Consider the following 21,542-nt stretch of genomic DNA (forward strand, 5'->3'; position numbering starts at 1 on the left):
ATGTTTGAAAGACGTGAGGCACTCCCAAGGGTAATAAATATACAATCTCTCTAACATTGCTTGACTATTCAATTAAAACATACCCATGCATTTCATGTCATGTCGTTATGGCCTTCAGGACATAGTGCAAAATGATTGAACTATTAGAGTCCCCATAATGTTCCCAGAAGGACATCCTGTTTCATACCCTAGTAGCTGCACTCCTGGCAGACTGGTCTTTTTTGTAAAGTAAGTATGAAGTGTGTTTTGACTGTTTGTGTGTCAGTAACGGTAAGTGTTGCTCCTCGTCCACAGACCGTCCTGAAGAAGCGAGACCACGTGCAAGCGGAGTACGAGGCCAAGCTGGAGGCCGTGGCGTTCCGGAAAGAGGAGAGGACAGCGGTAGGTCCGCAGGTCAGATGAGATGAGAGCTGCATTTCTATCTATCTATATATCTAGGCTATCTACTCACAGCAGCAGTAAGCCACCCATACTTCCTCCCAATGCTATCTTCTGGTGATTTCTAATGCTAATAAGAGAAATTACTTCTTGTGTTGCCATCTAGCTCCAAACGGACTGCCAGTTTCCCACTGATATGAATACTACCTGCTCAACTCTAGTTATGCCAGTTTCCCACTGGTATGAATACTACCTGCTCAACTCTAGTTATGCCAGTTTCCCACTGATATGAATGGCACCTGCTCAAGCTACTTGTAACTCACTTGGGACATTGACGAATGTGATGTGATGCCAAAAATAGTATCAGCCACCAGTTTTTCCTGATGGAAAAGCAAGCCAATGTGCGCTCATGTGCTTCCGGTGGAGCGTTAACTGTGTTGTAACGGCATCTTCTGTTATATTCCGCTCCTTACATCTTTACTTTGACACTGAATATCCTGTTGACCCAATAATACCAATTCTAACACACGCATAAATCCTTCTTTATTGTAACGTGCTGATTCCCTAGTGCAACACCCAACTGGGTCCGTGTAGACACTAACTACATTAACAAGAGCGGCAGGTTCATACACACCTGGTCCGTGTAGACACTAACTACATTAACAAGAGCGGCAGGTTCATACACACCTGGTCCGTGTAGACACTAACTACATTAACAAGAGCGGCAGGTTCATACACACCTGGCTCCATCGGAAAACAAACGAGTGTACAGAGCGCCTTTCGTGCACGTAGCCTACTGAGCAAGTATCACTGGAACCCAGTTCTGTATTGCATCAGTTTTCTGCAATACAGAGGATTGCCCAATACCCAAACATGGCGGTTTGATGGGTTTTGTCTCTGATTTGAGGCCCTCTCCGAGTTGTCTCAGCACAAATTGAAAACTGTTGACAGAAAGACTGGCTGTGTTTAGAGCCCAGATGCTGTGTGTGTGTGTGTGTGTGTGTGTAGGAGCTCCCTCTGGGTGAAAGTCAAAGTGGAAAAGCAACTTTTTTCTCTTGTGGCGTCAGGGGCGTGTGTGTAACGCCCTGCCAAGACTTGCCACAGGAAGAGTTTGGCTGTTCGTGTGTGTGTGTGTATATGTGTCTGCGTGTGTCTGTCTGTGTGTCAGTGTGCATGTGCAAAAAAGCCATGGCCAGTGGCCTCTGTTTGTTTGTGTGTGTGTGTGTCTAGTAGCAGTACCCTCTGTGTGTGTGTGTGTGTGTGTGTGTGTGTGTGTGTGTGTGTGTGTGTGTGTGTGTGTGTGTGTGTGTGTGTGTGTGTGTGTGTGTGTGTGTGTGTGTGTGTGTGTGTGTGTGAGTAGCAGTGCCCTCTGTGTGTGTGTGTGTGTGTGTGTGTGTGTGTATCATGCTGAGTGCCCTCTGTATCCGCAGCAGCCCCCGACGGACGTGGAGAAGTGCCAGGACCGTGTGGAGTGCTTCAACGCCGACCTCAAGGCCGACTGGGACCGCTGGCAGAACAACAAGAGACAGGACTTCAGGCAGCTGCTCACTGGCATGGCCGACAGAAACATCCAGTACTACGAGAAGGTGAGAGAGAGAGAGAGAGAGAGAGAGAGAGAGAGGCCAAGAGAATAACAGGAGGCAGAGATAGAAGAGAGAAAATGAGGGAGAGAGAGAGAGGAAAGAGAAAGTGAGGGATGAGAGAGAGAGAGAGAGAGAGGTGTGAAGGATTGCTGAAAGTGTGGATGGTGAGAGCAAAGTGATAAAGATCATGGTTGGTCTTGGCAGTATTGCTGTCTCAGCAAAAATGCAGCAAAATGTGACGTGAACGCAATAGTGTTAGTCCACTGACACACATACTTATGTACTCGTTTAAGTCTCACCCTGATCTCACACACACACACACCAACATGAAAGCTTCATTCAGTGCCGCTGCTGCAGCCTGGCCTGTCTTTAACTGGGCCACAGTGAGTGTGGTGGAACCTTCAGTGGAATTCTCTCACCTTTAAGCACGCCGTCACCGTGCCAACCATCGACACGGCCCTGCAAAATTCCAGCGGCTGCTGCCAACGGGAGGGAAGTCCAGCCAGAGCGAGAGGAGAAAAGCAGCGGTCGGCTGTTTAGAAACTGGCTGCTGCAACGTCATCCTCCATTCGTCTTGTTCTGTTATGAAGAGAGGCGAATGCGGACAGAGACTTTCATGACTTCCTAGAATCCATTATGGCCCCCGCTGACGACCCATTAGATCAACTCTTTCCTCTAATCCAGCCCCCTAATGCTGCCCTACCAGCAAGATTAGTGACGCTCCCATTTGGAGACAAATGTTTACGGAGAGCAACACTTTTCATTTTCAAGACCTGATTCTAAGCACAGGTTTGTTTAGACACCAAATTTTGATCCTATTTTGTTGTTTTGTGTGCGTGCGTTTGTTTTCCAGTGCCTTGCGGCTTGGGAGTCCATCGTCCCGTTGTTACAAGACAGACCGGGAAGCACCAAGACGGAAACGAGCTGAGGCGACGCCTCCGTCGCAAACATGCTCCGCCTCTCAACGCCCCACCCCACAGCCCAATGGTGTCGCTCGGAGCGGTCACATGGCCTGCGTGGGATCGCCTCCTGATTGGTTGGGGTCTTCCCTTTCAACGAGGTGTGGGGAGGGGGTTCACAGACTTGATGATAAAGACTGCAAGTATTATTATGGAGATGATGGTTTGTTTTTCTTTGCCCCTGCCCCATCCCTCTCCCTTCGTGTGCGTGTATGTGTGTGATGTCCTCCACCGAAGACGCTGCCCGTGCGGTTCAGCGCGTGGTCGAACAGCTCGCTCTCATTCTGTACAGCAAACGCCACACCATGCCACAAGCACACCATGTCGGCCACAGGCCCCCGAGCCCAAAGGATTGTGGGATTGATGGAGTTTGGGGGTGGAGGGTGATGAAGGGGCATCATGGAAGCTAACATGTACGTTTTTTTGTTTTGTTTTGTTTTGTGTTTGTAAGAGAGAAAGAGAGACTTAAGAGATCATTTGTCATTTTTAGGCAAATGGTTGCCAATACTTTTATAACTTAAGCTCATTTTTTTCCAATACTGTATCTGGTGGGAGACAATTTTGTTGTTGTTATTCTTTTTTATATGTGTTTCTTGTTTTGTGTGTGTGTTTTGTTTTGGTTCGGTTCTACCTTCAATACAAGGAAAGACTGTTGAAAGTCTGCCCAGAGTTTGTACTGGCCAAAGATGAAGACGGATCCACAAGTCTGGTACTGAAGTCTTAAAAGCTCCACTAGAAAAAGCCTGGCGGTAGTCGAGTACTAAGACAGCGGTCAGCCATGTTGATTTCACCCTCAGCTCCCCTTATTCTGGACCCTGCTCTGTTAACGTCAGCATCTTTATGAAGGTTGCTGCCTCTCCCCTTGCCCCCTACCCCCCTGAATATTTATCTGTAACGCCCCCCCCCCCAAGTGACTGCTAGCTCAATGATGAAGGACGCGGTGTGTAGGACTTCAAAAGCGAACGAATGGGACGTCTCTACCTGACCATCCATGCCAAGCTTCATAGTGAGCTCAGGTGTCGCGTGAAAGGATTACCGGTTGGTCGTCAGGGCAAGTTTCGGTCACCTTGTGGTCATCCGCAGGGTTGCCGAGGAGATGCACATTTTTGTTTTTGTCTTTTTTGTTTTGGTTGTTCCCCATGAAGTTGCTGCAGTTGCAGAATTGAAGGAACTGTTACCCTGTATGCCCTGTTGTTCATCCTGCTGAAGACTCCTCCTTATTATATATTTGTATTAAGCCAAGTAACCTGCTCATGTAAAATGTGTGGAAATGTGTGTGTGTGTGTGATTTTTTTTTTTTCTTGCAAAGACTACAAATGAATCAAGGCACCTTATTTTGAAAGTATCATGATCGGTTGCATGAAGGGTTGTATGCTGTCTGTTTATGTTCCGGTGTGTTTGTTAGGTTGTTTAGCTGCTGACTAGTTCCCGACAGATCCGGACCTATAATTTGGCATGCACAGCATATGATATATGCCAGACTAGGACCTATAATTTGGCATGCACAGCATATGATATATGCCAGACTAGGACTTCATGTTCAGACTGCACAGAGTTATCATCTGAGTCTTTATGTCTCTGAATTTCTGTCCTCTCTCTCTCTCTCTCTCCCTCCCTCCCTCCCTCTCTTTCTTTCTTTCTTTCTTTCTTTCTTTCTTTCTTTCTTTCTTTCTTTCTTTCTCTCTCTTTTCTTCCTCTCTCCTTCTCTTTGGACTCTGGTCCTTTACAGTCCATCCATACCATAAGCCATAAACATCTTCATTGTCCTGAGGTGCGGCTGTCTAAAGGTTTCAGGTGTCTGCTTGCAATTGCTCGGAGGACACAGGAAACACTGACCATTTTTCTGGTCTGGCTCTTTTAGGAAGCTCTCCCAGCAATCTTAAAATCAATATCACAAATGCCCCATATTATAATATGGGGGAAACACAAGAGGGCTGACTAACTCCCCTGTTGCGTGTGCGTGCGTGTGCGTGTGCTGACTAACTCCCCTGTTGCGTGTGCGTGCGTGTGCGTGTGCGGACTAACTCCCCTGTTGCGTGTGCGTGTGCTGACTAACTCCCCTGTTGTGTGCGTGCGTGTGTACGTGTGCGTGTGCTGACTAACTCCCCTGTTGTGTGCGTGCGTGTGCGGACTAACTCCCCTGTTGCGTGTGCGTGTGCTGACTAACTCCCCTGTTGTGTGCGTGCGTGTGTACGTGTGCGTGTGCTGACTAACTCCCCTGTTGTGTGCGTGCGTGTGTGTGTGTGCGTGTGCTGACTAACTCCCCTGTAATACCATATTATGTCCTGTGTGGGTTTGTCTTGGTCAGGGAAGCTTGAAGTGTATACACAATGCCACTACCCTGTGAGTGTGTGAGATCAATTGGTTTCATTAGTTTCCCAGTTCCATTGGGTCTTAGTTAACAGTGTGTACACAATACCACTACCGTGTGTGTGTGTGTTGGGCCTTAGTTGACAGTGGACCTCTGTCCCTCCAGCATCCTCTAGGCCTGCTGCTCCACTGCAGCCAATGTCTTTGTGGATCTGTGTTCAGCCTCACTGTGTGTGTGTGTTTGTGTGTGTGTTTGTGTTTGTGTTTGTGTTTGTGTGTTTGTGTGTTTGTGTGTTTGTGTGTTGTGTGTGTGTGTGTGTGTGTGTGTGTGTGTGTGTGTGTGTGTGTGTGCTCCTCACTCTATTCAACCACATGCTGATGGAAGAGGAGCAATGCTCACTGTTGGTACTGAGGGACATTCACAAGGGTGTGTGTGTGTTCCTATGCGTGTGTGAGTGCTCCTCACTCTATTCAACCACACGTTGGAGGAAGATGTGGTGGTCTTGTTGGATGTGCAGAATGACCAGACTGTTTTGTTGAGCAAGAAATACAGTTTACTAACAGACAAACAGCCGTACTGATTACTGACTTGATAACTGACTGACTTTGCGGGCTTATGCCAATGTTCTATATCACAAGACATGACGGCAGGCAGATACAATACACCACTGTTGTAAAGTATCTAATTAATGCTGTACACCTTAAACATTACAGAAGTGGAGAAATGCCAAATTACCAAATTTCCCTCACAGGATCAAAAGAGTATATATACTTATATACTATACTTATAAATGTTGTCTGTTGGTACTGAGGGACATTCACTAGGGTGTGTGTGTGTGTGTGTGTGTGTGTGCTCCTGTGTAGATAAACCACAGTGTGTATGTAGTTAGGTGGTTGGCATTTTGTTTCTACAAACTTAATAACCAGACAACTTGTAAGGTTTAAACATGGATAACCGGTACTGGGCATATTGACATAATGACCTTTAGACAGCCTGTCAGGCTTTGTAAACATGGATGACAGCATTATTAAGTGGACTTGTTAAGTTACTCAAGAAAGGGAGGTATGTGTCCATACGATGGGAATATTCATTGTGGTTGATTTATGTAGGAATCTCTAAATTAAGTTCTATTCTCCTTAAGTTTGAGTTCAAGTCACTGAGTCGGTATGTTTGTTTTCTTTATGGGCGATTTATCTTTAAAATAATTTTCTTTGTGTGAATATGAAGGTGAAGGTTTGGTGGCCTCTGATTCAGATATTATTATTGAGATAAATACACACATACTGCCTTTAGCAGCAATAGCAAAATGCATTTGCAGTGTCAGTAATGAATGAATGAAATGAAAAAGTAATGCAAATTCAAATGCTATACAGGTCTGTCTCATTGAAATCCATGTTTACTTTTGACCAGGCTACTAATAAGCATTCCCCAAGTGACCTCTGTAACATTTAATCTAACTCCAACACAACTACAAAACATGAGTTCCCAGGAGGTATGACTTGGTGTGTAAATACTGCCCCCTTGTGGCAAACAAAGTGAAGGTCAAGAATGCATTTTTGCATCTAGTAGGCCAAACACTGAGATCATCTATCGCCTTGGCTTTATTTCCACATGGGAGAATGCATATCTTGTCTCTGTGTCAATTAGCCTTCAGACAGAAGCTGCCTAGCATTTGCAGCTCCCAGTGAGAAGATAAATTATTGTTTTATTCTTAAATAAACTATTACTGGTGTTGATAAGCCACCTGAGAAGGACTGCTGAACTGCATTGGTGTTAGTTGGTTGCAAAATGGTATAGACCCATACTGTACACAGTCCTTCTCCCCCTAATGATTGGTCATCTTGTTGACAGCCATCATCTCTATGGACACCTGCGCTGGCTACTGAGACATTTGATTTTTATTCTTAAATTTGTATTAGTGTGGAATTACAGATGAAGTCGTCCACAGTGAATTTATTGCACACATTTCTTTTCTGTGTAAATTACTGGACAGAGCATCTTTGAGAAAGTGGAGATTTGGCAAAGGTGGGCTACCTTTGACAGAGGCCCTTTTTGTATTTTTATCTAACAGTTTATAAGCCAAATACAATTTATTTTACATTATCCCACTGTTCCCATTTTGGTGTGAATTTGTTTACTGTTGACTTCATAAAATGTATAATTTTGATGTTGACAATTGGAGAGCTTTGAAGGATACCCTGTACATCTGTTGTTTTGATGCTATACCTTTACCTCAAATAATTTCAATTATATTGGACCAATAAAAAGGAATGTAGGCTACTTGAGAACATCATCTTCAGATTATTTCACTGCAGACATGGATATGTGCTAGTTAGCCTAATGTATTAGCATTTGAAACTGTCGGGGGCGCTGGTTCAATTCCCGGCTAATCCATCAGCTACAGGCTATATTCCGCCCCCTCACCATCATCAAAAGTAACTGGATCAGTATTGTTAATGACAAGGTCATATTTGAGTGAGTAGTACAAAAGTGGGATCAGGGATTTCAATCTGAAATAGATAGGCCTACTCCTTGGGATCTTCTCTTATGGATCTGTAGGTTAATCTGTGTGTATACGATAACATGGCCACTGTGCCATTGATGATGAAAGTTATTAATTACTGCCTAATCAGTGTGTAGCCTAGGTTGACTGTCACAACAGCAGCATCATGTGCATATAAACAAACATAACAGCTAAATAAGTATAAAAAAACAGGGGAAAAAGGACTTCAGTCATAAGCCACATCATTGGAGCAAAGAGATGAAGAGTTACAGTTTGATGGCCATTAGAAGAAAGTACCTTTTGTGTCTCAGAGGAGCATTTGGGGGATATCTACCAGCCACTTGAAGGTACTCTTCAGCTCAACAAGCAGTTTTAAGCAATTAACAAAAACGCACAAACAAATAGCAGTGTTGTTGGAGGTTTTTGCAACATTTTTTAGATGACATGGGGGGCCAGCTTCACGGAGGTCAATCAATAGGCCTAGCCTAGGCCTACTAGCCTACAACAAAACAGGCTACGGATTACGTTTAGCTTTGGTTTCTCCACTGAAAATTACCCTTGCATCTGTTTGGTCAAATATTCATAACGAATAGTGTGTGTGTGCTATTAGACAAAACACATATTGATATTAAAACGTTTCTGAAGATAGAAATGCATGCATTTGACATCTTAAATGCATAAATACATGGTAAGCCCACAAGGGTTATCATCAGCCACATTGTAGCATATGTATTTCTTCTCCCTTTGCAGTAGCAGTTCACGCAGTGTTTTTACATGGCTTTGTTCGCTGATAAGATGAACGCGGTTATTGATACTCACATATCTATTTACCGGTATATAAAATAATTTATTCTTCATACATTAGTATGTTTTGGTAGTAGGTTGGTGGTTGGAGGATCCGCCGATAGGACTGGGGGCGAATGACTGGAAGGTTATGGATCAGACAGCCAAGTCGTTTCTCCTGTCAGTGGGTTAAGATTCTATTTTTGTGACGTAACTGCTACCACATTTCCCTCGCAATTAGTTCTAGAATCATTATGATGCAGTTGCATCATAATTTAGAAATGCAAAAAGTTCTATTGGTTCTATGGCAACATTTTATAAGAGATGTCAAGAGCTTCATAACTTCATTCTACAGCAATCAGTCAACGAGTAAAGGTGAGTAGGACCTAGATGCTAAAGAAATATAGCCTATATTGACAAAAATATCGTTATATCATATATATCAACAAAATATGTAGGCCTACATTAACAATGGGTGGAATTATGTATTTATTACCCAAAATAAATAGGCTGCATCATTTCAAAAATAAATCTATTACCAAAAACACCTTTATAGAAGCAGTACATTAAACAATGCAGTTTAATGTTAAATTTAATTTATTTGTTTCTCACTTGGATCATATCATATATCCACAGAACAGTGTTTCAGATATAATAAAGGAAAGCTAAACAGACAGAAGACTCCAGTATAGAACGGCAGGCCCGGTTATCCAGCCATGGCCGAAGGCTCTGTCAGGATTCCACGTGTCCCCTCTGAAGGGCAGGAGGGGAGGCTGAGGAGGCCGATCCTCAACAGGCAAGAGCTGGACCAGTGGGTGGAGGAGCTGCAGAGGAAGATGGCGAGTGACGAGATGAGGAACGAGCTGCGGCGACTGAGAGACTCTGTGGACAGAAGATTTGAGATGTGGGCAAGACAGCGGGACAGGCAGTATGTACTCTACATTAATAAGCTGATGATGCTGCTGGAAGTGTATGTACATGACATTTGTCCAGCATTGTAGTTCATTTATGATGTATGGGTTCTGTTTTCGTTAAGTTTCGATTCGTGTATGTTGTAGTGTAATTTGTGCGTCATGTCTTAAGCTACTGGGACCTTGAATTTCCCCTTGGGGATCAATAAAGTATCTATCTATCTATCTATCTATCTATCTATCTTTTAAATCTACAGTATCTATCAGGATGCACAGGAGATAAAGCAGAAAGAGATAGAGAGACAAGGTGCCCAGCTGAAAGGACTGGAGGAGAGAGTGATGGAAGTGGAGAAACGGAGAAAGAGAGAAGAAGCCATGGCAACGCTGAGAGAGCAGGAGAGAGTGATGAACGAGATCAAGAGAAAAGCAGCGGAGGAAGAGAGACATCTAAGAGAGATGGAAGAGAATGTGAGGGAGCAGGAGAGACTCTTGAGAAGGAAAACGATGGAGGAAGAGAGGGCGATAAGGGAGATGGAGGGAAAAGCAAGAGAGCAGGAGAGAGTGTTGAGAAAAAAAGTGAAGGAGAAAGAAAGACAGATGAGGGCGATGATGGAGACAGTGAGAGAGAGGGAGAGAATGTTGAGAGAAGAAGCGAAGGAGAAAGAAAGACACATAAGAGACATGGAAGAAAAAGTGAGCGAGTGTGAGAGAACGTTGAGAGACCATGTGAAGGAGGAGGAAATATGGATACGAGAGGTGGAAGAGAAAGCGAAGGATCAAGAGAGAATGTTGAGAGAAAAAACAAAGGAGGAAGAGAGACGAGTGAGGGAGATGGCAGAGGAAGTGAGAGAGAAAGAGAGAAATCTAAGAGAGATTAACAACATTGTGAAAGATAACGAAAGAAAAATGAGAGAGATTGTGGAAGAAATGAGAAAAGAGAGAGAAGAAGAAGAATTGGAGAAAGCTGGAGAAGATGAAACAGAGCAGGAAAGAGTGATGGAGAATATGGAGAAAAAAGCCACAGAGGAGGAAAGACTGAAGAGAGAGATGATACAAGCAGAAGAAAAAAGAGAAGAAGAAATGGCACACCTGAGAGAGAAGGTAATGAGGAAAGAGATGGAAATAAAGAAAGAGGATGAACAGATGAGAACGATGGAAGAGAGAGAGAAAGAGCAGCAGAGAATGCTGAGAGAAGCAGAGAAAAAAGCGAAGGAGGACAAACGACAAATGAAAGAGATGGAAGCAAAAGTGAGAGAGCAGGAGAGAATGTTGAGAGAAACATTGAAGGAGGAAGAAGGACAGACGAGGGAGATGATGGAGAACGCAAGAGAGCAGGAGAGAATGCAGCTAGAGATGGAGAGACAAGCAAAGGAGGAAGAAAGAATGATACGAGAGATGGAAGAAGAAGCAGTAGAACGGAAGAGAAAACTTAAGGAGTCGGAGAATAAAGCAAAGGAGGAAAAAAAACAAATGAAGGACATGATAGAGAAAGCGAGAGAGCAGGAGAGAATGATGGAGAAAAAAGTCAAGGAGGAAGAAAGAATGATGCGAGAGATGGAAGAAGAAGCAATAGAACGGAAGAGAAAACTGAGAGACTTGGAGAATAAAGCAGAGGAGGAAGAAAAACGAATGAAGGACATGGTAGAGAAAACGAGAGAGCAGGAGAGAATTTTGAGAGAAGCAGAGAAAAAAGCAATTGAGGACGAACGACAAATGAAAGAGATGGAAGCAAAAGTGAGAGAGCAGGACAGAATGTTGAGAGAAAAATTGAAGGAGAAAGAGAAACAGACGAGGGAGATGATGGAGAAAGCAAGAGAGCAGGAGAGAATGCAGCTAGAGATGGAGAGACAAGCAAAGGAGGAAGAAAAACGAATGAAGGACATGATAGAGAAAGCGAGGGAACAGGAGAGAATTTTGAGAGAAGCAGAGAAAAAAGCAATGGAGGAGGAGCAAAAAAGGAGAGAGATGGAAGGAAAAGTGAGAGAGCAGCACAGAATGTTGAGAGAAAAATTGAAGGAGGAAGAAGGACAGATGAGGGAGATGATGGAGAAAGCAAGAGAGCAGGAGAGAATGCAGCTAGAGATGGAGAGACAAGCAAAGGAGGAAGAAAGAATGATACGAGAGATGGAAGAAGAAGCAGTAGAACGGAAGAGAAAACTTAAGGAGTTGGAGAATAAAGCAGAGGAGGAAGAAAGAATGATGCGAGAGATGGAAGGAGAAGCAGTAGAACGGAAGAAAGAAAGAATGAAGATGAAGAATAAAGCGAAGGAAGAAGAAAAACGAATGAAGGACATGATAGAGAAAGAGAAGGAGCAGGAGAGAATGCAGCTAGAGATGGAGAAAAAAGTCAAGGAGGAGGAACGAAAACAGAGAGAGATGGAAGAGGAAATGAGAAAAGAGAAAGAACTGGAAGAATTCAAAGCCAAAGCTAAAGAAATGGCAAGACTGAAAGAGCAGGAAAGAGTGATGGAGGAGATGAGGAGAACAGCTAAAGAGGAAGAAAGACTGATAAAAGAGAGGGAAGAAGAAGTGAGAGAGCAACAGAAAATAATGAATGAGATGAAGGCAAAAGCTGAGGATGAAGAAAGAAAAAAGAAAAGGATGGAAGAGGAGGAACTGAGAAAAGAGAGAGAGAGGGAGGAATTCAGGAAAGTGGCTGAAGAGATGGCCCAGAAGTGGTCTGAGGACGACGACACAGAGAGTGACACGGACTCAGACGATCCATGGATGGACGAGGAGGAGAAGGAGATGATCTTGGAGGCACGCAGGAGACGGGCACAAATAGCAGACGAGAGAAAGAAGGGAGAAATTCAAGAGTAAGAAAATGAAGAAGGGATGAAGAGAAGGGGTAAAGAAGAAAGAAAAATGATGGATAGTGAGAAAATTAAAAAAGAAGAAATCAGCTAAGCTGAAGAAATGGACAAGTCATATTTTCTTTTTCAAATTTCTAAAATATTTTCATTAAATACAAGCATTCAAAGGCCTGACTATTTTTTTTTTTTTTTACAAATATTAAGTACATAAATTGTGGGGTGAAATTGTTGACAGAATAAGATATCAGCTGCACCTGAACATGCGAAACAGAAACAATGAAAATGACAAACATTTTAGTCAGTATCGCTTGTCTTCCACAATCAATATGCAAAGTGCATTTCTGACACAATATTCTTAAGCTATGTTATGTCACTTCTTCACAGTGTTCTGAAAAGCATTAAATTGGTATTCTAAATTCAACTCAACTTTGTTCCTCCTGTTAACACGTCTGATTGCTAAGTTGTTCACCCTAATATATATAAATCAGCTAAGCTGAAGAAATGGACAAGTCATATTTTCTTTTTCAAATTTCTAAAATATTTTCATTAAATACAAGCATTCAAAGGCCTGACTATTATTAATTATTTTTTTACAAATATTAAGTACATAAAAGGGTGAAATTGTTGACAGAATAAGATATCAGCTGCACCTGAACATGCGAAACAGAAACAATGAAAATGACAAACATTTTAGTCAGTATCGCTTGTCTTCCACAATCAATATGCAAAGTGCATTTCTGACACAATATTCTTAAGCTATGTTATGTCACTTCTTCACAGTGTTCTGAAAAGCATTAAATTGGTATTCTAAATTCAACTCAACTTTGTTCCTCCTGTTAACACGTCTGATTGCTAAGCTGTTCACCCTAATATATATATATATATATATATATATTGGAGTTAAAAAAAGAAAAAAAAAAAAAAAAAAAAAAAATATATATATATATATATATATATAACTCCAATCATTACAATCCAGAAAATAAAGTTGAAAGTACTTGTTGGCAACAATACCACACACCATTAAGGAGAAATGGCTATGCAAATGCTACGAAAATACAACAGTTTGGAGACGGAAGCATCATGGTATAGGGCTGTTTCTCCTGTCATGATAGCTACTGGCAGAATCCCAATTATATTTTTGAAGATGAATGGTCAAATTCATAAGGATGCTGCCATTCACCAGGGTGATGAGGATATGACGCAGGTGGCCTAGCAGAACAATCCAAAGCATACTGCAAGGGAGCCTATTAATTGGTTCCAATGGGAGTAATATATAGAGATAATAAAGTTCTTGGAGTTTGTTATGTGCCATCATTCCAGCTCACAGCCGCGCACTATAGTGCGCACACGTCCGAGAAAAGCATCAGATTTTTGCTGCGGTTATATTACACACTGCTATGCAGTTGTGTTTAGTTTTTATTACTGATTCCGTTTTTTATTTCACAGAAAGAAACCTGATAGACATGGCCACGATGAACTGACAACTGGAGTTGTGCATTCGATGACTGGGAGTGCATGCCATGCTTTTACATGGGATGCAATGTCTCCATTTACACAACTAGCCTACAGCATTTCTGTCCATCACATGTAGTGAAAGTAATAGGCTGATAACGCGCTGGTGTTTAACAAAAATAGCTGGGTTCTCTGCTTTCGGTACAGTGCGACTCTTTCCATATGTTTCACATGCAACGCGTCCCCAAGCATCCTGTTGGATCTGTGTGTGATCTGTGGTCAACAACTAACACAAGGATACCACTGAAGATCTGTTTACTGGAGGCGGGTTATGTTTCTATAAACCAATCAGCGACCACAGCTGCTGAAGTGAGCTCTATAAAGTTGAGGTAAGTGACAATATTCGATGAACATTTAGCAAACTTTGCTTTAAAGAGGAACAAACTAGGCACAATCTATTCGGTTTGTTTGTTGTATGTTAATATAGCCTACTATGCTAGTTGTGTTCAAGAGTTTTGCCTAAACACGAATTTACTGAACATTCTTGAAAAATGAAGATCTAGGCACAAGGTTGTAAATTAGGGACGGTTTAAACTCTTCTGTCGGTAGGCTATAGACGCGCCAAGTTTGGCTACCAATTTTATAGGCTATGTTAAGCACCCTTTCCATCCATCCTAAAATTAACAATATGTCTTTTATATTTTCATTTGATTAACTGTAGCCTACGTCGATTGCGCAATGCGCATTTAGAAAAATGTCCGAGTCAGGTATAGACGGCAGACAGCGTTATTAGGCTATTTAATACCCTACGCTAGAATGATGATGGTCTTTGAATGACAGGATGGCACCTGTATGGACGTAGGTTATTGTGTCTAGCGCTCACTTTTTTCTGAGTTCCTGCTGGGTTGGTTTATGTCTTAAGGGACAAACTAATGGCTCCAGTGCAGGGCAATCCCTTAACTCGTGACTGAGCCCACACGGTTCATGTCCGATTAGTGTAGTCACATGGTAGTCTTTTTGTGTAGCCTACTTCAGAAGAGTAGCTGTTGGTGATCATCCATGTTTTCCTCTGTGTTTTGTTCTATATTTTTTCCTTCCGCCGTCTGAGAGTCTGTCTCGTGAACTATTTATTGACTTATATGGTGCGGAGATGTGCCTATAGACTTAACTTAGGCCTACTGATTAATGAAATGCCACTAACAGAGTTTTTTTTATTCGTCCTGTAGTTGCGCGGTCACTATGATGTATCTCCTGCTTCTGACACTGTGTGCCAGTGGTGTGTTGGCCGACCCCGAGTCAAACGCTCAACTCGACGCTCAACTAGACGAGCAGTGGCGCCTGTGGAAGAACTGGCACAGCAAAGATTACCACCCGGTGAGTAGCATCATCACTGGACAAAAATCTACGTGTCACTTTAGGCTGTCCTTTTACGAACAAGACAATTCCTTTCATCTGTTCATGGTACCCTCTTTTTCATTTCCAATTCCAAGGCATAGGCTACTTCCTCACCTTCCTAAAACAATTGCATAAGTCATGTTTTCAGGTTTTACACCAAACATAAAAAAGTTAACCAAATATTAAATGATTTAGGCAAAAAATAATTTTGTCAAAAAATTACCTGTGCCATTATTTTTAGGAAGATGACAAATTAGCCTATAGTTTCGAGTGTAGCCTTTTTCACTGATGGAATCAATGTAACATGGACAGAGGCGATTAACAACACTTGATTAAGGAAAAGGTCAGTTGAAATTTAAATCATCAGAATGATTGGTTGCCAGGTTATCGACATTATATGACAAATTCATTGGTTAATTCCAATTACAGACTATGTTGTTGTATTGTTTAGATCAGTATGGGTCTGTGGTTCAGCCAAACATTGGCAATGATTTGATTGATAACTCAGCTGACTAGACCATTTTGTCCATGAAGTATGAGTGGAAATTGTTACTACTTGTATAGACATTTCTCTTGTCTCAGTTTTCTCAGTTTCTCAGTTGTCAACATGAAAGTAGATTCAGTGAAAATGTTTTCACACACACACGCATATATATATATAAACGCATATATATATATATATAAACGTATATAACTTTATTGCGAATAAACTCCAGGTAAAAAGATAAAGTGCATATTAGCAGTTCTGGCTCATTTTGATGTGATTTCCACCTGTGTTTGAACTCATCAGAAAGAGGAAGGCTGGAGAAGGATCGTGTGGGAGAAGAACTTGAAGAAGATTGAGTTGCACAACCTGGAGCACTCTATGGGCAAGCACAGCTACCGTCTGGGCATGAACCATTTTGGTGACATGGTAAGAGTCTTTTACGTGGTCTTGATGGAAGGCCAGATCCCTGACCACTAGACCAAATGGTGCACTAAAAGCCTGTTAGTTCAGTCCCAGGAGGTGCTGTCACAGAACAAATTTACTGTGACAGTACCACTATCGTGCCCCTGAGCAAGAGCCTCCAGGGGGACTGTCCCCGTAGTTAGCCCGCAGCAAGTCCCTCTGGTCATCTAGCATCAGCTTCATGACAAACAATGCAAATAATGCAACAAATGCATGCGTGCAGAAATGCTTAAATGATAATATCTCAAATGTTATTCTAATGCTACAACCGTAGGTCTTTAGTTTAAATGTTAAAATGTGAAATGTTAATAGCTTAAATGTTATCCCGTTGCTGTAAGTCGCTTTGGATAAACGTGTCTGCCAAATGAATACATGTAAATGTAAATGCTTTGCACACGGACACCAAGCATGTATGAGATGTTGTGATGAGTGTTCTAAACTTGGCTACAATGGGGCATGGGTAGCATAGTGGTTAAGTAACTGGGCTAGTATGTAGTAGCCTGAAAAAGTTGTGGGCTCAGTTTCTGACTTCCACCGTTGTGCCCTTGAGCAAAGCACTTACCCCCAAGTTGCTCCAGGGACAATGTAGTCCCTTGTAGTATACACACATATGTAAGTCACTTTGAATGGAGAGTAAAATGTACTATGTGATGATGCCATTACTAGTCATTTGTACATCTGTTGCTTTCCCACCTTTGCCCCACAGACACACGAGGAGTTCAGACAAGTGATGAATGGCTATAAGCGCAGGTCCGATGGGACAGTCAGAGGATCACTGTTCATGGAGCCCAATTTCCTTCTGGTGCCTAAGGAGGTGGACTGGAGAGAGAAGGGCTATGTGACTCCAGTCAAAGACCAGGTGAGCGTCAGAGAAGGGAAGTGTCAGACTAGTTACAGGCCAGCCCAGACCCAGACCAGCTGAAGACTACATCCCTCCGGTCACAGGACAGCTAAAGATGATATCACTTCCATCACAGACCAGCTAAAGATGATATCACTCCAGTCAAAGCACAGCTAAAGACTATATCACTCACGTCACAGAACAGCTAAAGATGATATAATTTCTGTCACAGGACAGCTAAAGATGATATCATCTATCTATCCATCTATCTATCCATCTATTTATCTATCTATTTATCTATCTATCCATCTATCCATCTATCTATCTATCTATCTCTATCTATCTATCTATCCATCTATCTATCTATCTATCTCTATCTATCTATCTATCTATCTATCTATCTATCTATCTATCTCTATCTATCCATCTATCTATCTATCTATCTATCCATCTATCCATCCATCCATCCATCTGTGTGTCTCCTCAGGGCGAGTGCGGGTCCTGCTGGGCGTTCAGCACTACGGGGGCGCTGGAGGGGCAGCAGTTCAGGAAGACGGGCCGGCTGGTGTCCCTGAGCGAGCAGCAGCTGGTGGACTGCTCCCGGCCCGAGGGGAACCAGGGCTGCCACGGAGGCCTGATGGACCAGGCCTTCCAGTACATCAAGGACAACCGCGGCCTGGACTCTGAGGCGTCCTACCCCTACCTAGGCACCGTAAGGTCACAGTGGTGGAGGATTCAAGGATCCATTTAGCAGAGGGAAATTACAGTGGGCTGAACTCTGAACAGGCCTATCCCCACCTAGCCACCTAGGCACCGCAAGGCCTCAAAATGGAGAAGCGGAAGGATAGAGGACAGACTAGTTAATGGGTTCTAATCTAAGGATAGAGGACATACTAGTCTGGGTTCTAATGATGGGGATGGGTGAAGGACAGAGGACAGACTAGTTAATGGGTTCTAATCTAAGGATAGGGGACAGACTAGTTAATGAGTTCTAATCTAAGGATAGAGGACAGACTACTCTATGGGTTCTAATGGTGGGGATAGGTGAAGGACAGAGGACAGACTAGTTAATGGGTTCTAATTTGAAACTGCAGGGCACACTATGAACAGACTTATGCATGGCAGAAACTGTGCAGTGAGAACAGGCGGTGATATCAATATGTATTTATTTATTGACATGTTGCAGGGTGCAGTCAAGCATAAATCAGTTGCATAATTAGTAGCGCTTTTTAATCGTTCAGAGCAGCATGGTGGCAATGTACTTTAAATAAAATGATAGTTTGTTGTCATGGAAATGGTGTGACTTTAATCACTGAGAACTTGCTCTGTGCACTGAACCATGTTTGCATGTAAGGTCATGCGCATGCATGGTATTAAATTAGCAAAATGACTTAGCCACGTAAATGAATTAGCATTAGTTTGTGTGTGTGACTGTATCAATGCAGTGCATTCCCTGCCGCATTGTGTGTCATAGAAATTCAAGCCCCACAAGTGACCTATTTGGGCCAGGAGTGGTAGCCCACTCTACAGGGGTAACCCGACCCAAACTGTATCAAAGTCCTTTTAGGCAAGTCCCCCCACTTGGCGGCCATCTTGGTAACACACTTTGGTCATTTATGGGGCAGCTATTTTCCTATTCCAGTGAATGGGGAGGCAAACGTAAGGGAGGTCATAGGACATAGAAAAGTACATCAGGCGAATCTTTGCTTAAATCTGGATTGAACGATATAAGTACTGTATGTCCCCGTAAATCGCTAAAATAAGATAATGTTATATAAAAATGTGTTTGGTTACTTACATTAGGCTACAGGAAGGGGCGGAATGTGTGTAAACAACTGCCATGTTGGCATTACGAACCCCATACATTTCTATGAAGGATTCTTTGAGTGTTGTGTCTCCTCATTAGAAAGTCTCTAACTGTATCCCTACCTGGGCAGAGTAAGGGAATGGGTGATGCATCAGACCAGGGGAAGCCTACATCAGAATGTGTGGGGATTAGCACCCTAATATAGCTGGATGTGTTTACTGTCTGGGGATGGTTGTAGGTCACTGATGGTGGCCTCATAGTTGCAAAGGCTTCAGACATATCCGGTTGTTTTAAATTAGTAAAAAAAAAAAAATAATAATAATATATATATATATATATATATATATATATATATATAGTCTGTAGCAATATAATAACACCAATAACGATATTCAAAGTAGAATCTGATATTTTTTTAGTAGGCTGTTTTGCAGTTGGCCAGTTCTCCTGCACAGCAATAATGCCAGGCGCGCTAATGTCCAGTATTTCTCTGGCAGGATGACCAGCCCTGCCACTATGACCCAGACTACAACTCTGCCAACGACACGGGCTTCGTGGACATAGCGAGCGGTAGGGAGCACGGCCTGATGAAGGCAGTGGCCGCAGTGGGACCCGTGTCCGTGGCTATCGACGCCAGCCACGAGTCCTTCCAGTTCTACCAGTCCGGTGAGCGCTTACTCACGTAACTCATTTGGATGAGCCATTTTTGTCCCAAAATGGCTGAGAAAATATTCATCATACAAGCCAGTCAGTGTTACTGAGGCTTAAAAGATTTCAGGCTGTCTTTTGTGACTGATTTTCAATCTACAAGTCTGAACTTTACAACTTTATAAATATTGTAACTCTGATAAGTGACAAGCTTTAACTTTATGGCCGGTGATGTTTAATAAGAATATACTGCATATTACATGTGTTATTGAAGTGTAAGAAGTACCATAAACTGTAATTCACTCAGCTAGCTTTGGGAATATGTTCAAATATTGAAATAGGAGAAGTAAGTTATCTATCTCCTTTAAGGCTATACCTTAGACTTTATACTACATACATATTGGCGTGAACATTGTTTTGTTGTGCATGTTTTCGTCATTTTCATATATAGTGTTATGTAGCACCCATAATATAGCTGGATGTGTTTATTCTGGTATACAGTAGTGTTCTAGCACCCATAATATAGCTGGATGTGTTTATTGTGGGGAGAGCTGAATCTCTGGTGCTGAATGCCCCGTGCCATGTGTTGTGTGTGCCGTGTGCTCAGGGATCTACTATGAGAAGGCCTGCAGCAGTGAGGAGCTGGACCATGGCATGCTGGTGGTGGGCTACGGCTACGATGACGACGAGGATGCCAACACGAAGTACTGGATCGTCAAGAACAGGTGAGGCACCAGAATGAACCTACAATCGCTCTCCTCCTTTTGCAATGTATTGACTGATGTATACATTATGATTGGCCAGTATACATTATGACTGGCCATGTATACATTATGATTGGCCAGTATACATTATGATTGGCCATTTCTACCTTCAGTCTCCTCCGCATTGTAGCTTAAATGCTATTCCTCTTGTTTCTAAATCGCTTTGTATAAAAATATTGACTAAATGAATACATGTAGATGTACAAGGAAAGCCGTGAGGACAGATCTACTAAGGCCTCGATCATACTCACGTGTGGACGTGCACAGATGCCAACTCCACACACACACTATATTCTCTGTCCTGCCTGGAGTCATTCCATCATGGGTGCACTTGCAGCTTGGATGTTCACACCAAATTGGAAACATGGATGCTGGCACAAAGTGGGGTGTACATCCTCTGATTACAATGTCTCTTACAATGTGCAGTCCCGCGTCAATGCACAGGGTAGGGCCGGCCTTAATATAACACTTGCCTAAGGGAAGCTCCAGGCAAAATTGTGAAAAGATGGACCTATAGATGTGATTTATTTATTGACCTGTTTACTACTAAATCTCATACAGATGAATTCAGTCATCATTTATTTTGAGGCGATGATTATTACAACGTTCATGGAGGTTCGTGTGTGTGTTTCAGCTGGGGTGAGAAGTGGAGGATGAAAAGCTACAGTTTAGTGTTAACTTTATGGACATTTTAGTTCTAACTTTATGGACGTTCATGGAGGTTCACGTGTGTGTGTGTGTGTGTCTGTGTGTGTGTGTGTGTGTGTTTCAGCTGGGGTGTGAAGTGGGGCATGAAAGGGTACATCCACATGGCCAAGGACCGGCACAACCACTGCGGCATCGCCACCGCAGCCAGCTACCCTATGGTGTGACATCGCCAGGCAGATCCGCCATCGCTGGTTTGGGTCCAATCTAACCAAGGGACCAAGAGGAGAACCGCCTGAACAGTGGCATGGCGTTCGGCACAGTGGCATGGCGTTCGGAGGGTTCCAGTTGTTTAATTATTAAAACACTTTTACAAGGAATTAACTATTTCTGTATAAAACCTGCTTTTTACTTGTGTACTTTTCTGCATGCTTTATAGTTATATATTTAAACTAAAGTGCGGCTTATAATAATCAAGCATGTTGACTTGATGTATGAGTATGTTAGTATTCTGTTGTAGCTTAGTGTGTCTGTTGTACAAACGTCTTTTAGCTATTTGTGTTTTTCTGTCCATTAAAAAGTTTTAAAAGGTGGTTAACATCTCATCTTTATCCTTCATCCCACTTACCATTCTGTCTGCCCAGCCTGGCCAGTGTGTGTGTGTGAGAGTGTGTGTCCTTTATTTAAGGAAACCTGCTGATTTAATCCAGGACATTCTCTCTGTTCTTTAATAGTGTTATTGGTGGAGGTGACTGAGGCATCTGGGGTCAGTCAGTTCTTCTGTGGGGACCTTGGCT

At 42.7% G+C, this 21,542-nt stretch overlaps 3 protein-coding genes and 1 long non-coding RNA gene across 15 annotated transcripts in view; 3 read left to right on the top strand and 1 right to left on the bottom strand.

The window, feature by feature from the left end:
* Positions 1–4,195, top strand: part of snx30 (sorting nexin family member 30) — a 21,078-nt gene extending 16,883 nt beyond the window's left edge. For 2 of the 5 annotated variants that reach the window (XM_042059967.1, XM_042059971.1), the window contains 3 exons: positions 295–393; positions 1,809–1,964; positions 2,815–4,195. In XM_042059967.1, the coding sequence (XP_041915901.1) occupies positions 295–393; positions 1,809–1,964; positions 2,815–2,889 (330 nt within the window). In that variant the 3' untranslated portion in view covers positions 2,890–4,195. The remainder of the gene's footprint in view (positions 1–294; positions 394–1,808; positions 1,965–2,814) is intronic. The other 3 variants (XM_042059968.1, XM_042059969.1, XM_042059970.1) reach the window with 3 other exon arrangements.
* LOC121680564 lies at positions 905–1,161 on the bottom strand. Its single transcript, XR_006021739.1, has 2 exons — positions 1,119–1,161; positions 905–1,065 (listed from the first exon to the last, which is right to left on the bottom strand). It is a non-coding gene; the product is annotated as an uncharacterized LOC121680564 (long non-coding RNA).
* Positions 4,196–9,233: 5,038 nt separating the features above from the next.
* LOC121680062 (trichohyalin-like) lies at positions 9,234–12,335 on the top strand. 3 transcript variants are annotated; one of them, XM_042059226.1, is made up of 4 exons: positions 9,234–9,445; positions 9,686–11,069; positions 11,313–11,622; positions 11,707–12,335. In XM_042059226.1, exons 1-4 carry the CDS (start codon positions 9,234–9,236, stop codon positions 12,246–12,248), a joined length of 2,448 nt encoding a protein of 815 aa, XP_041915160.1. In that variant the 3' UTR covers positions 12,249–12,335. The 3 variants fall into 3 exon arrangements, with proteins under 3 accessions (XP_041915160.1, XP_041915159.1, XP_041915161.1); XM_042059225.1 differs by having other exon boundaries at positions 9,686–11,615; positions 11,700–12,335; XM_042059227.1 differs by lacking the exon at positions 11,313–11,622 and having other exon boundaries at positions 9,686–10,925; positions 11,739–12,335.
* Positions 12,336–13,912: 1,577 nt separating this feature from the next.
* LOC121680064 (procathepsin L-like) lies at positions 13,913–21,338 on the top strand. Of its 6 annotated transcripts, none has more exons than XM_042059228.1 (8): positions 13,913–14,085; positions 14,923–15,070; positions 15,882–16,004; positions 16,747–16,899; positions 17,369–17,593; positions 19,186–19,354; positions 19,944–20,061; positions 20,873–21,338. In XM_042059228.1, the coding sequence occupies exons 1-8, from the start codon at positions 13,919–13,921 to the stop codon at positions 20,970–20,972; spliced, it is 1,203 nt and encodes a 400-aa protein (XP_041915162.1). In that variant the 5' UTR covers positions 13,913–13,918; the 3' UTR covers positions 20,973–21,338. The 6 variants fall into 6 exon arrangements, with proteins under 6 accessions (XP_041915162.1, XP_041915165.1, XP_041915166.1 ...); XM_042059231.1 differs by lacking the exon at positions 13,913–14,085 and adding an exon at positions 14,113–14,158; XM_042059232.1 differs by lacking the exon at positions 13,913–14,085 and adding an exon at positions 14,144–14,169.
* The last annotated feature ends 204 nt before the right edge of the window (positions 21,339–21,542 follow it).

Source organism: Alosa sapidissima, chromosome 13 (assembly GCF_018492685.1).
Source record: "Alosa sapidissima isolate fAloSap1 chromosome 13, fAloSap1.pri, whole genome shotgun sequence".
NCBI lineage: Eukaryota > Metazoa > Chordata > Actinopteri > Clupeiformes > Clupeidae > Alosa > Alosa sapidissima.

Bases quoted from the DNA above. Each gene is read 5' to 3' on its own strand.
- LOC121680062 (XM_042059225.1), top strand. From the start codon at position 9,234: ATGGCCGAAGGCTCTGTCAGGATTCCACGTGTCCCCTCTGAAGGGCAG. The intron at 9,446-9,685 runs GTATGTACTCTA...TTAAATCTACAG, and splicing joins GCAAGACAGCGGGACAGGCA to TATCTATCAGGATGCACAGG. The intron at 11,616-11,699 runs GAAGAAAGAATG...AAAGCGAAGGAA, and splicing joins TGGAGAATAAAGCAGAGGAG to GAAGAAAAACGAATGAAGGA.
- LOC121680064 (XM_042059228.1), top strand. From the start codon at position 13,919: ATGTTTCACATGCAACGCGTCCCCAAGCATCCTGTTGGATCTGTGTGT. The intron at 16,900-17,368 runs GTGAGCGTCAGA...GTGTCTCCTCAG, and splicing joins TGACTCCAGTCAAAGACCAG to GGCGAGTGCGGGTCCTGCTG. The intron at 20,062-20,872 runs GTGAGGCACCAG...TGTGTGTTTCAG, and splicing joins TACTGGATCGTCAAGAACAG to CTGGGGTGTGAAGTGGGGCA.